General features: G+C 64.5%; 1 protein-coding gene across 1 annotated transcript; it reads right to left on the minus strand.

The window, feature by feature from the left end:
• Positions 1-284: 284 nt before the first annotated feature.
• LOC142478285 (sorting nexin-17-like) lies at positions 285-14462 on the minus strand. Its single transcript, XM_075582435.1, has 5 exons — positions 14323-14462; positions 14073-14150; positions 7679-7753; positions 4873-4914; positions 285-1666 (listed from the first exon to the last, which is right to left on the minus strand). The coding sequence occupies exons 1-5, from the start codon at positions 14365-14367 to the stop codon at positions 1553-1555; spliced, it is 354 nt and encodes a 117-aa protein (XP_075438550.1). The 5' UTR covers positions 14368-14462; the 3' UTR covers positions 285-1552.
• Positions 14463-14527: the final 65 nt, after the last annotated feature.

The raw sequence follows: 14527 nt of genomic DNA on the forward strand, positions 1-14527 counted from the left end.
ATAAATCATCATATAGTTTTTATCTCTAAGCCAGCCCCCTTAAAGGGTGTATTACTCATTTTGAAATGTATAAAAATGTGATACCAAGCAATATGTTGGCAGAGGCATGAGTTTTTTTTTAATTCTCTCTCACTTGTACCATGGGGTTGATAAACTCACCTGTTACTTTGAACCCTTGACTCATTGATTTTATTTCTACGCTTTCACACGCCGCTTACAATCACACCTCCACACAATAAAACCGGCAGAAATGAAGGCGCGACTCTCCGATGGAGGAGACGGGATCAGTCAGGAACTCTCTTTAATGATATTAGCATTGTGTAAACGTTTCGTATAATCAGGCGAACGCATCGATTTGTAAACGCAGCAGGATGGCAGCGGGAAATGGTTAGTTACAAGCGCGGGGGGTTCAGGCGATTACAGATTGGGGAATATGAATAAGAGGAATACATTTGCTGGATTTTCTGCCTCCTTGGTATAAAATCACTTATCTTAAATTGTTTTTATGTGCAAAGAAGAATATATATATGTATATATATATAGATATGTACATGTTTAATAACTAACACTAATTTGGCAATTCTGAAGATAGAAAGAATACACTTTAAACCCTTCAATCTTGGAGTGGGCTTAATACTCCACATTTTAGAAGGGCAAGAAGAACACGTGTGAACGTTGGCCCTGTATAAAAGCGTATGTAACACGTGTGAACGCTGGCCCTGTATAAAAGCGTATGTAACACGTGTAGCGAGCAGAGCAGCCAGGTTACCTCCCTGACTGTGCGCGACACGTAGGACCATGGCACTAGCACTGTCAGGGGTTGGGTTATCATCAGGTCATATAACTATTAAGTGCCGTACATACAACGTGTGTGTCCCAGGTGGCAGCATTTGCTAAGAACACAGGCCATAAAGCCCGGAAATGTGCGGCTGCCGGCACTCAGAATGTAGGTTATCATTTGGTCATATGCTTGCCGAGCGCCCGTACAGGGGCAGCCGACACTCTGGAGTTAGGCTACCGTCACTTACAACCAAAGTGCCACATAGCCACGAGTCCGTTAGGAAGTCGGTGCCATAACACTAGGGCACTGGTCAGCCAGGAGTCATGAACTTATGGTAACCTAACTCCTGAGTGCACTTATCCCATGGCGTTACGGATGTAGTGACCATGGCAAAAAAAAAAACGCTCTTCGAAACCCTTGAGCACCAGAGAGGTCTGCAATGCACAGCGGGTCTCTCTGGCACTCAAGGGGTTAAATCATCCGGTCCCGGTGGTTTGGGGGAATGAGACACCCCACCCCGTGCTGCCCCCTTTCTGTGCAAATGTCTGCGTTATAAGTGCAAGCTGCGTGCTAGACAAGGAGGAGCGAGGCCAGGCTGTCGCCGCGGTGTGCCGGGCACGGGTGCTGGCGTTTGAAGCTGGGAACGCACACCCCGCTCTTGTTAAAGTGTTGTAATGGCGCAGGCAGGAGCAGCCCCCGCGATGGAGGGGGCGAGGCGGCCGGGTTGCGGGTTTGTCGGGGGGTGGGATCCCTGCCGGCGCGGCCGTGCGCTCACAGGTCATCGTCCCCGATGCCCTCGAAGGCGTAGTTCCCGTGGAAGTCGTCTGCGCTCATGTCGTTGGCGGGCGTGGAGATCCCGCGCAGACTGACGGAGCTGAGCTTGCTCTGAGGAGACAGCACACGGGACATGGTCAGAGGGGCAGCGCCGGGCGCACAGCACCGAGTACAGAGAGTGCGCCATCTTATTACTCTAATCCCCAACCAAAAGTATCAACACCTGGAGCAGAGAGAGACTGACGCGGGTCAGGGCGGCGCTCAGAGAGACCGACGCGGGTCATGACGGCGCTCAGAGAGACCGACGCGGGTCAGGGCAGCGCTCAGAGAGACCGACGCGGGAGAGGGCGGCGCTCAGAGAGACCGACGCGGGTCAGGGCGGCGCTCAGAGAGACCGACGCGGGAGAGGGCGGCGCTCAGAGAGACCGACGCGGGAGAGGGTGGCGCTCAGAGAGACTGACGCGGGAGAGGGCGGCGCTCAGAGAGACCGACGGGGGTCAGGGCGGCGCTCAGAGAGACCGACGCGGGTCAGGGCGGCGCTCAGAGAGACCGACGCGGGTCAGGGCAGCGCTCAGAGAGACCGACGCGGGTCAGGGCAGCGCTCAGAGAGACCGACGCGGGTCATGGCGGCGCTCAGAGAGACCGACGGTGGCCAGGGCGGCGCTCAGAGAGACCGACGCGGGTCAGGGCGGCGCTCAGAGAGACCGACGCGTGTCAGGACGGCGCTCAGAGAGACCGACGCGGGTCAGGGTGGCGCTCAGAGAGACCGACGCGGGTCAAGGCGGCGCTCAGAGAGACCGACGGTGGCCAGGGCGGCGCTCAGAGAGACCGACGCGGGTCAGGGTGGCGCTCAGAGAGACCGACGCGGGTCATGGCGGCGCTCAGAGAGACCGACGGTGGCCAGGGCGGCGCTCAGAGAGACCGACGCGGGTCAGGGCGGCGCTCAGAGAGACCGACGCGTGTCAGGACGGCGCTCAGAGAGACCGACGCGGGTCAGGGTGGCGCTCAGAGAGACCGACGCGGGTCAAGGCGGCGCTCAGAGAGACCGACGCGGGAGAGGGCGGCGCACAGAGAGACCGACGCGGGTCAGGACGGCGCTCAGAGAGACCGACGCGGGTCAGGGCAGCGCTCAGAGACCGACGCGGGTCAGGGCGGCGCTCAGAGAGACCGACGCGGGTCAGGGCGGCGCTCAGAGAGACCAACGCGGGTCAGGGCGGCGCTCAGAGAGACCGACGCGGGTCAGGGCGGCGCTCAGAGACCAACGCGGGTCAGGGCGGCGCTCAGAGACTGACGTGGGTCAGGTCGGCGCTCAGAGAGACCAACGCGGGTGAGGGCGGCGCTCAGAGAGACCGACGCGGGAGAGGGCGGCACTCAGAGACCGACGCGGGTCAGGACGACGCTCAGAGAGACCGACGCGGGAGAGGGCGGCGCTCAGAGAGACCGACGCGGGAGAGGGCGGCGCTAAGAGAGACCGACGCGGGTCAGGACGGCGCTCAGAGAGACCGACGCGGGTCAGGGCGGCGCTCAGAGAGACCGACGCGGGAGAGGGCGGCGCCCAGAGAGAGACCGACGCGGGTCAGGGCGGCGCTCAGAGAGACCGACGCGGGTCAGGGCAGCGCTCAGAGAGACCGACGCGGGTCAGGGCGGCGCTCAGAGAGACCGACGCGGGAGAGGGCGGCGCCCAGCGAGACGGACGCGGGTCAGGACGGCGCTCAGAGACACCGATGCGGGTCAAGGCGGCGCTCAGAGAGACCGACGCGGATCAGGGCGGCGCTCAGAGAGACCGACGCGGGAGAGGGCGGCATTCAGAGAGACCGACGCGGGAGAGGGCGGCGCTCAGAGAGACCGACGCGGGTCAGGGCGGCGCTCAGAGAGACCGACGTGGGAGAGGGCGGTGCTCAAAGAGACCGACGCGGGAGAGGGCGGCGCTCAGAGAGACCGACGCGGGAGAGGGCGGCGCTCAGAGAGAGACCGCCGCGGGTCAGGGCGGCGCTCAGAGAGACCGACGCGGGTCAGGGCAGCGCTCAGAGAGACCGACGCGGGAGAGGGCGGCGCCCAGAGAGACCGACGCGGGTCAGGGCGGCGCTCAGAGAACAGACGCGTGTCAGGGCGGCGCTCAGAGAGACCGACGCGTGTCAGGGCGGCGCTCAGAGAGACCGACGCGGATCAGGGCGGCGCTCAGAGAGACCGACGCGGGAGAGGGCGGCGTTCAGAGAGACCGACGCGGGAGAGGGCGGCGCTCAGAGAGACCGACGCGGGTCAGGGCAGCGCTCAGAGACCGACGCGGATAAGGCGGCGCTCAGAGAGACCGACGCGGGTCAGGGCGGCGCTCAGAGAGAGAGACGCGGGTCAGGGCGGCGCTCAGAGAGACCGACTCGGGTCAAGGCGGCGCTCAGAGAGACCGACGCGGGTCAGGGCGGCGCTCAGAGAGACCGACGCGGGAGAGGGCGGCGCCCAGAGAGACCGACGCGGGTCAGGGCGGCGCCCAGAGAGACCGACGCGGGTCAGGGCGGCTCTCAGAGGCCGACGCGGGAGAGGGCGGCGCTCAGAGAGACCGACGCGGGTCAGGGCGGCGCTCAGAGAGACCGACGCGGGTCAGGGCGGCGCTCAGAGAGACCGACGCGGGTCAGGGCGGCGCTCAGAGAGACCGACGCGGGTCAGGGCGGCGCTCAGAGAGACCGACGCGGGTCAGAGCGGCACTCAGAGAGACCGACGCGGGAGAGGGCGGCGCTCAGAGAGACCGACGCGGGTCAGGGCGGCGCTCAGAGAGACCGACGCGGGAGAGGGCGGCGCTCAGAGACCGACGCGGGAGAGGGCGGCGCTCAAAGACCGACGCGGGAGAGGGCGGCGCTCAGAGAGACCGACGCGGATAAGGCGGCGCTCAGAGAGACCGACGCGGGTCAGGGCAGCGCTCAGAGACCGACGCGGGTAAGGCGGCGCTCAGAGAGACCGACACAGGTCAGGGCGGCGCTCAGAGAGAGACGCGGGTCAGGGCGGCGCTCAGAGAGAGAGACGCGGGTCAGGACGGCGCTCAGAGACCGACGCGGGTCAGGGCGGCGCTCAGAGAGACCGACGCGGGTCAGGGCGGCGCTCAGAGAGAGCGACGCGGGTCAGGACGGCGCTCAGAGAGACCGACGCGGATCAGGGCGGCGCTCAGAAAGACCGACGCGGGTCAGGGCGGCGCTCAGAGGGAGAGACCGACGCGGGTCAGGGCGAGGCACAGCTAAGCACGGTTTTGTATGTCTAGCAGCTCTCTGAAGAGAGTGTGGCTGCACTGTATGATGGTAGTGAGTAACACACACACCGCTTGGACTCACCGATAACTTGACGATAGGCTCGTTGCTGGAATCCGGGGAGTCCTGGGGGGCGAGAGACGGGTGAGAACCGTGCATGCTGCGCAGGGGGAGGGGCTCAGAGCAGGGGATGTACGCTGGGGAGTGGAGATCAGTCAGGGCCGGGGAGTGGGGATCAGTCAAGGCCGGGGAGTGGGGATCAGTCAGGGGCACAGGCCGGGGAGTGGAGATCAGTCAGGGGCACAGGCCGGGGAGTGGAGATCAGTCAGGGGCCGGGAGTGGGGATGAGTCAGGGCCGGGGAGTGGGGATCAGTCAGGGGCACAGGCCGGGGAGTGGAGATCAGTCAGGGGCCGGGGAGTGGGGATCAGTCAGGGCCGGGGAGTGGGGATCATTCAGGGGCACAGGCCGGGGAGTGGGGATCAGTCAGGGCCACAGGCATGTTGTTCACTTTTTGCAGGCTAGTCACTACTGCAGTGCTGAATAACAGGAGCCGTTCCATTAAGACTGCTAATTTAGGAACGGAGTGAGCAAGCACCCTGATTTTTGGGTGTGCAGCCTCAGTGTAACACCCCAAGAACACATATATTAAAAATATAACTTTGTCATAAGGGAAACATATATTTTTGATAAAGTGCCTTTCTGATGCAGTTAATATGTAAAGGCAGGATGCTATTGTTTCTGCCTGCCTTTGTAATGCATTAAGGAACAAATGTTTTGCATACCAGAACCAAATGTTTTGACACCTATGAGCTGGGTCACTTGCCTATGCAAGCTTCAAAGCTAGCCTGCTGGGCCCACAGCTGTAAGTCTCTCTGGAAGTTGCATATCAAAAGACCCAGAGTAAGGGGGGTGTGAATTGGCCAGATGGATGCTAAATAGGACATCCTGGTGACCATTTGTGCTAGCTCACACCCTGAGTTTCCCCCTTCCAGCCTGAGAGGGGCCAGGTAGAGAGGGGAGTGCACCTATGCTAAGTAGCAAGATGGCGTTGTCGCACATGCTGTGTGAACAGGAAATCCCTAGTGCCCACTCTCCAAACTGTGGGCAAGAAGGTGATTGGGGAATGATTACTTTCCCACAAGGGGGATTGGGTGAGTATGTTGGCAATAGGCTTCCAAATCCTATATACATCCCCCCCCCCCAGGTTATCCCCATTGTCTTTCGTCTTTCGTTTTTCATTCTACCATGTGAGCGGAGAAGAGCAGCAGCACATTCCGGGAACGCAAAGAGTCTTATTACATCGGAACCAAGGACAAAACTCTGCGTTAGGACACTGTGAGTGCTGGGGGTTATTCGATTAACCCCAACGGACCAGAAAAGACTTTGCACATTCACAGAAGGATTGGGGCTGGCAATTTGTGCCCTTGCAAAAGGACTACATTTTAAAAGACAATGTTCTGGTGCTTTGCACCTTTCTGGACATTATCCCCTGTTCCTATACCCGTAAGTGTAATTATTAAGTTTATTCTGCAGTTGTCGTTTGTTTGCCTATCAAGGGAATAAATCTCAGTTTATTTTGCTCAACCTGTTCTGCTCAATCAGGATCCACGAAATATAAATGTGTTATTAAGCGCGTCTCCCGTCACAGGGCCACAGGCCGGGGAGTGGGGATCAGTCAAGGCCGGGAAGCGGGGATCAGTCAGGGGCACACGCCGGGGAGTGGGGATCAGTCAGGGCCACAGGCCGGGGAGTGGGGATCAGTCAGGGGCCACAGGCCGGGGAGTGGGGATCAGTCAGGGGCCACAGGCCAGAGAGTGGGGCTCAGTCAGGGCCACAGGCTGGGGAGTGGGGATCAGTCAGGGCCACAGGCCAGGGAGTGGGGATCAGTCAGGGCCACAGGCCGGGGAGCGGGGATCAGTCAGGGCCACAGGCTGGGGAGAGTGGCTCAGTCAGGGCCGGGGAGTGGGGATCAGTCAGGGCCACAGGCCGGGGAGTGGGGATCAGTCAGGGCCACAGGCCGGGAAGTGGGGCTCAGTCAGGGCCGGGGAGTGGGGATCAGTCAGGGGCACAGGCCGGGGAGTGGGGCTCAGTCAGGGCCAAAGGTCGGGGAGTGGGGCTCAGTCAGGGCCGGGGAGTGGGGATCAGTCAGGGCCACAGGCCGGGGAGTGGGGATCAGTCAGGGCCACAGGCCGGGGAGTGGGGCTCAGTCAGGGGCACAGGCCGGGGAGTGGGGCTCAGTCAGGGGCACAGGCCGGGGAGTGGGGATCAGTCAGGGGCACAGGCCGGGGAGTGGGGATCAGTCAGGGCCGGGGAGTGGGGCTCAGTCAGGGCCACAGGCCGGGGAGTGAGGATCAGTCAGGGCCACAGGCCAGGGAGTGGGGATCAGTCAGGGGCACAGGCCGGGGAGTGGGGATCAGTCAGGGGCACAGGCCGGGGAGTGGGGATCAGTCAGGGGCACAGGCCGGGGAGTGGGGATCAGTCAGGGGCACAGGCCGGGGAGTGGGGCTCAGTCAGGGCCGGGGAGTGGGGCTCAGTCAGGGCCACAGGCCGGGGAGTGAGGATCAGTCAGGGCCACAGGCCGGGGAGTGGGGCTCAGTCAGGGCCACAGGCCGGGGAGTGGGGCTCAGTCAGGGCCACAGGCCGGGGAGTGGGGATCAGTCAGGGGCACAGGCCGGGGAGTGGGGATCAGTCAGGGGCACAGGCCGGGGAGTGGGGATCAGTCAGGGGCACAGGCCGGGGAGTGGGGATCAGTCAGGGGCACAGGCCGGGGAGTGGGGATCAGTCAGGGCCACAGGCCGGGGGGGCTCAATCAGGGCTGGAAGTCAAGGGCTGGGGGCTCATTACAGGGCGGGTGATCGGGTTGGGGACCTGTGCACTTCCCCTACTCACCAGCAGAGGGGGAGACTTCACAGCTTGCTGACTGTCAGAGCGTCGCACCAAACAGGACTGGCGTTTCCGCAGCATCTACAAGGAATCACTTGTGTTAAATACACAGGGAGCCTGTCTTGTGTGTGTGTGTGTGATATATATATATATCTCTATCTCTAACACACACACACAGAATGACTGGAAGCCTCTCCCCCTTCCTCTATGTGCATATATACATATATAAAAAAAAACACAGTTTCATATACACATATACGGCCTCTGGATCCTTGCACACAGGTCCTCAGGTCACACGCTGCAGTGAATCTAACACCCAGGGAGCACCTTGTGATCGCGACTTCCTGGGAACTGTATCTATACAATGTCATATATGTAACATGTAAGCTATGCGCTGCCCGGTGTGTACATGTAATAACCCTCCGCATGCAGCAGGGATACAGAGGCAGAACATCACAGAACAAACACCAGGTAACGGGGGGAATTAATAGGGAGGCGCACGCAGCGTGTAAGGTCCTGCACGGGGGGGAAGTAATAGGGAGGCGCACGCAGCGTGTAAGGTCCTGCAAGGGGGGAATTAATAGGGAGGCGCACGCAGTGTGTTAAGGTCCTGCACGGCGGGAATTAATAGGGAGGCGCACGCAGCGTGCAAGGTCCTGCACGGGGGGAATTAATAGGGAGGCGCACGCAGCGTGTAAGGTCATGCACGGGGGGAATTAATAGGGAGGCGCACGCAGCGTGTTAGGTCCTGCACGGGGGGAAATTAATAGGGAGGCGCACGCAGCGTGTAAGGTCCTGCACGGGGGAAGTAATAGGGAGGCGCACGCAGCGTGTAAAGTCCTGCACGGGGGGAATTAATAGGGAGGCGCACGCAGCGGGTAACGTATACACGTAGAATCACAGAGCAGGCGCTTCAGTCACTGGCATTTGGTGGGACGGGCTGTCGCAGAGCGGGATGAGGGCGGGACGGGCTGTCGCAGAGCGGGATGAGGGCGGGACGGGCTGTCGCAGAGCGGGATGAGAGTGGGACGGGCTGTCGCAGAGCGGGATGAGGATGGGACGGGCTGTCGCAGAGCGGGATGAGGGTGGGACGGGCTGTCGCAGAGCGGGATGAGGGTGGGACGGGCTGTCGCAGAGCGGGATGAGGGTGGGACGGGCTGTCGCAGAGCGGGATGAGGGTGGGACCGGCTGTCGCAGAGCAGGATGAGGGTGGGACGGGCTGTCGCAGAGCGGGATGAGGGTGGGACGAGCTGTCGCAGAGCGGGATGAGGGCGGGACGGGCTGTCGCAGAGCGGGATGAGGGTGGGACGGGCTGTCGCAGAGCGGGATGAGGGTGGGACGGGCTGTCGCAGAGCGGGATGAGGGCGGGACAGGCTGTCGCAGAGCGGGATGAGGGCGGGATAGGCTGTCGCAGAGCGGGATGAGGGTGGGACGGGCTGTCGCAGAGCGGGGTGAGGGTGGGACGGGCTGTCGCAGAGCGGGATGAGGGTGGGATCGGCTGTTGCAGAGCGGGATGAGGGTGGGACGGGCTGTCGCAGAGCGGAATGACAGTGGGACCGGCTGTCGCAGAGCGGGATGGCGGTGGGACCGGCAGTCGCAGAGCGGGATGAGGGTGGGACCGGCAGTCGCAGAGCGGGATGACGGTGGGACCGGCTGTCCCAGAGCGGGATGACGGTGGGACCGGCTGTCGCAGAGCGGGATGGCGGTGGGACCGGCAGTCGCAGAGCGGGATGAGGGTGGGACAGGCTGTCGCAGAGCGGGATGAGGGCGGGACGGGCTGTCGCAGAGCGGGATGAGGGCGGGACGGGCTGTCGCAGAGCGGGATGAGGGCGGGACGGGCTGTCGCAGAGCGGGATGAGGGCGGGACCAGCTGTCGCAGAGCGGGATGAGGGTGGGACGGGCTGTCGAAAAACGGGATGAGGGTGGGAGGGGCTGTCGCAGAGCGGGATGAGGGTGGGAGGGGCTGTCGCAGAGCGGGATGAGGGTGGGAGGGGCTGTCGCAGAGCGGGATGAGGGTGGGAGGGGCTGTCGCAGAGCGGGATGAGGGTGGGAGGGGCTGTCGCAGAGCGGGATGAGGGTGGGAGGGGCTGTCGCAGAGCGGGATGAGGGTGGGACGGGCTGTCGCAGAGCGGGATGAGGGTGGGACGGGCTGTCGCAGAGCGGGATGAGGGTGGGACCGGCTGTCGCAGAGCGGGATGAGGGTGGGACGGGCTGTCGCAGAGCGGGATGAGGGTGGGACGGGCTGTCGCAGAGCGGGATGAGGGTGGGACGGGCTGTCGCAGAGCGGGATGAGGGTGGGACGGGCTGTCGCAGAGCGGGATGAGGGTGGAACGGGCTGTCGCAGAGCGGGATGAGGGTGGGACGGGCTGTCGCAGAGCGGGATGACGGTGGGACGGGCTGTCGCAGAGCGGGATGAGGGTGGGACCGGCAGTCGCAGATTGGGATGAGGGTGGGACCGGCTGTCGCAGAGCGGGATGGCGGTGGAACCGGCTGTCGCAGAGCGGGATGAGGGTGGGACCGGCTGTCGCAGGAGCGGGATGAGGGTGGGACCGGCTGTCGCAGAGCGGGATGACGGTGGGACCGGCTGTCGCAGAGCGGGATGAGGGTGGGACGGGCTGTCGCAGAGCGGGATGAGGGTGGGACGGGCTGTCGCAGAGCGGGATGAGGGTGGGACGGGCTGTCGCAGAGCGGGATGAGGGTGGGACGGGCTGTCGCAGAGCGGGATGAGGGTGGGACGGGCTGTCGCAGAGCGGGATGACGGTGGGACCGGCTGTCGCAGAGCGGGATGACGATGGGACCGGCTGTCGCAGAGCGGGATGAGGGTGGGACCGGCTGTCGCAGAGCGGGATGAGGGTGGGACCGGCTGTCGCAGAGCGGGATGAGGGTGGGACCGGCTGTCGCAGAGCGGGATGAGGGTGGGACGGGCTGTCGCAGAGCGGGATGAGGGTGGAACGGGCTGTCGCAGAGCGGGATGAGGGTGGGACCGGCAGTCGCAGAGCGGGATGAGGGCGGGAGGGGCTGTCGCAGAGCGGGATGAGGGCGGGACGGGCTGTCGCAGAGCGGGATGAGGGCGGGACGGGCTGTCGCAGAGCGGGATGAGGGCGGGACGGGCTGTCGCAGAGCGGGATGAGGGCGGGACGGGCTGTGGCAGAGCGGGATGAGGGTGGGACGGGCTGTCGCAGAGCGGAATGATGGTGGGACCGGCTGTCGCAGAGCGGGATGACGGTGGGACCGGCTGTCGCAGAGCGGGATGAGGGTGGGAGGGGCTGTCGCAGAGCGGGATGAGGGTGGGAGGGGCTGTCGCAGAGCGGGATGAGGGTGGGAGGGGCTGTCGCAGAGCGGGATGAGGGTGGGAGGGGCTGTCGCAGAGCGGGATGAGGGTGGGACGGGCTGTCGCAGAGCGGGATGAGGGTGGGACCGGCTGTCGCAGAGCGGGATGAGGGTGGGACAGGCTATCGCAGAGCGGGATGACGGTGGGACGGGCTGTCGCAGAGCGGGATGAGGGTGGGACCGGCTGTCGCAGAGCGGGATGAGGGTGGGACCGGCAGTCGCAGAGCGGGATGAGGGTGGGACGGGCTGTCGCAGAGCGGGATGAGGGTGGGACGGGCTGTCGCAGAGCGGGATGACGGTGGGACGGGCTGTCGCAGAGCGGGATGAGGGCGGGACGGGCTGTCGCAGAGCGGGATGACGGTGGGACGGGCTGTCGCAGAGCGGGATGAGGGCGGGACGGGCTGTCGCAGAGCGGGATGACGGTGGGACGGGCTGTCGCAGAGCGGGATGAGGGTGGGACGGGCTGTCGCAGAGCGGGATGAGGGTGGGACCGGCTGTCGCAGAGCGGGATGAGGGCGGGACGGGCTGTCGCAGAGCGGGATGACGGTGGGACGGGCTGTCGCAGAGCGGGATGAGGGTGGGACAGGCTGTCGCAGAGCGGGATGAGGGTGGGACCGGCAGTCGCAGAGCGGGATGAGGGTGGGACCGGCAGTCGCAGATTGGGATGAGGGTGGGACCGGCTGTCGCAGAGCGGGATGAGGGTGGGACGGGCTGTCGCAGAGCGGGATGAGGGTGGGAGGGGCTGTCGCAGAGCGGGATGAGGGTGGGAGGGGCTGTCGCAGAGCGGGATGAGGGTGGGACGGGCTGTCGCAGAGCGGGATGAGGGTGGGACCGGCAGTCGCAGATTGGGATGACGGTGGGACGGGCTGTCGCAGAGCGGGATGAGGGTGGGACGGGCTGTCGCAGAGCGGGATGACGGTGGGACGGGCTGTCGCAGAGCGGGATGACGGTGGGACGGGCTGTCGCAGAGCGGGATGAGGGTGGGACGGGCTGTCGCAGAGCGGGATGAGGGTGGGACGGGCTGTCGCAGAGCGGGATGACGGTGGGACGGGCAGTCGCAGAGCGGGATGAGGGTGGGACCGGCAGTCGCAGATTGGGATGAGGGTGGGACCGGCTGTCGCAGAGCGGGATGAGGGTGGGACGGGCTGTCGCAGAGCGGGATGAGGGTGGGACGGGCTGTCGCAGAGCGGGATGAGGGTGGGACCGGCTGTCGCAGAGCGGGATGAGGGTGGGACGGGCTGTCGCAGAGCGGGATGAGGGTGGGACCGGCAGTCGCAGAGCGGGATGAGGGTGGGACCGGCAGTCGCAGAGCGGGATGAGGGTGGGACCGGCTGTCGCAGAGCGGGATGAGGGTGGGACGGGCTGTCGCAGAGCGGGATGAGGACGGGACGGGCTGTCGCAGAGCGGGATGAGGGTGGGACGGGCTGTCGCAGAGCGGGATGAGGACGGGACGGGCTGTCGCAGAGCGGGATGAGGGTGGGACCGGCTGTCGCAGAGCGGGATGGCGGTGGGACCGGCTGTCGCAGAGCGGGATGAGGGTGGGACCGGCTGTCGCAGAGCGGGATGAGGGTGGGACGGGCTGTCGCAGAGCAGGATGAGGGTGGGACCGGCTGTCGCAGAGCGGGATGACGGTGGGACCGGCTGTCGCAGAGCGGGATGACGGTGGGACGGGCTGTCGCAGAGCGGGATGAGGGCGGGACGGGCTGTCGCAGAGCGGGATGAGGGCGGGACGGGCTGTCGCAGAGCGGGATGAGGGCGGGACGGGCTGTCGCAGAGCGGGATGAGGGCGGGACGGGCTGTCGCAGAGCGGGATGAGGGCGGGACGGGCTGTGGCAGAGCGGGATGAGGGTGGGAGGGGCTGTCGCAGAGCGGGATGAGGGTGGGAGGGGCTATCGCAGAGCGGGATGAGGGTGGGAGGGGCTGTCGCAGAGCGGGATGAGGGTGGGAGGGGCTGTCGCAGAGCGGGATGAGGGTGGGACGGGCTGTCGCAGAGCGGGATGAGGGTGGGACGGGCTGTCGCAGAGCGGGATGAGGGTGGGACCGGCTGTCGCAGAGCGGGATGACGATGGGACCGGCTGTCGCAGAGCGGGATGAGGGTGGGAGGGGCTGTCGCAGAGCGGGATGAGGGTGGGAGGGGCTGTCGCAGAGCGGGATGAGGGTGGGACGGGCTGTCGCAGAGCGGGATGAGGGTGGGACGGGCTGTCGCAGAGCGGGATGAGGGTGGGACCGGCTGTCGCAGAGCGGGATGAGAGTGGGACGGGCTGTCGCAGAGCGGGATGAGGGTGGGACGGGCTGTCGCAGAGCGGGATGAGGGTGGGACGGGCTATCGCAGAGCGGGATGAGGGTGGGACCGGCTGTCGCAGAGCGGGATGGCGGTGGGACCGGCTGTCGCAGAGCGGGATGAGGGTGGGACCGGCTGTCGCAGAGCGGGATGAGGGTGGGACGGGCTGTCGCAGAGCGGGATGGCGGTGGGACGGGCTGTCGCAGAGCGGGATGACGGTGGGACCGGCTGTCGCAGAGCGGGATGGCGGTGGGAAGGGCTGTCGCAGAGCGGGATGACGGTGGGACTGGCTGTCGCAGAGCGGGATGAGGGTGGGACGGGCTGTCGCAGAGCGGGATGGCGGTGGGACGGGCTGTCGCAGAGCGGGATGACGGTGGGACGGGCTGTCGCAGAGCGGGATGAGGGTGGGACGGGCTGTCACAGAGCGGGATGAGGGTGGGACGGGCTGTCGCAGAGCGGGATGAGGGTGGGACCGGCTGTCGCAGAGCGGGATGAGGGTGGGACGAGCTGTCGCAGAGCGGGATGAGGGTGGGACGGGCTGTCGCAGAGCGGGATGACGGTGGGACCGGCTGTCGCAGAGCGGGATGGCGGTGGGACGGGCTGTCGCAGAGCGGGATGGCGGTGGGACGGGCTGTCGCAGAGCGGGATGACGGTGGGACCGGCTGTCGCAGAGCGGGATGGCGGTGGGACCGGCTGTCGCAGAGCGGGATGGCGGTGGGAAGGGCTGTCGCAGAGCGGGATGTATTGGGTGTGCGGGCCGATGTTGGATTTAGGGCTCATTTTATTGACCTTTTTGATGCTGCCCCCGGATTTCTTCACCATAAGCTCGTCCACCATGGACTGCAGACAGATGCTCATCATTATAGCCTGAGAGGAAACCAAGAACAGACACCATGTGAGAGCTAAAACAAATGTCCTGGAGGAATCTCCGTGCACTGCAGTCGCCAGGCCTCACTGTTGCTTCCTGTCACAGGAAGTGACATCACTAGGTGCAATATGAGCAGCTTCCTGTCACATGGATCTCAGGTCGGCGCCTCACCTGGGGGCTGGAGATGGTGATCCACTGCAGACGGTCCTTGCTCATCAGGTACTCGAAGGCCAGTTCCAGCTTCACCTCGGTCTTGTTGGGGCTTCCTGTTCCATTGTTTAACGGAACCTGTGCACGTACAGGTCAAAGTGTCAGCGCTTCCGGGCCGGGGATCCCCCTCCCTGTGATGTGGGGGGCTCAGTATTGTACATGCAGG

This window comes from Ascaphus truei, unplaced genomic scaffold, assembly GCF_040206685.1.
Source record: "Ascaphus truei isolate aAscTru1 unplaced genomic scaffold, aAscTru1.hap1 HAP1_SCAFFOLD_2357, whole genome shotgun sequence".
Taxonomy (NCBI): domain Eukaryota; kingdom Metazoa; phylum Chordata; class Amphibia; order Anura; family Ascaphidae; genus Ascaphus; species Ascaphus truei.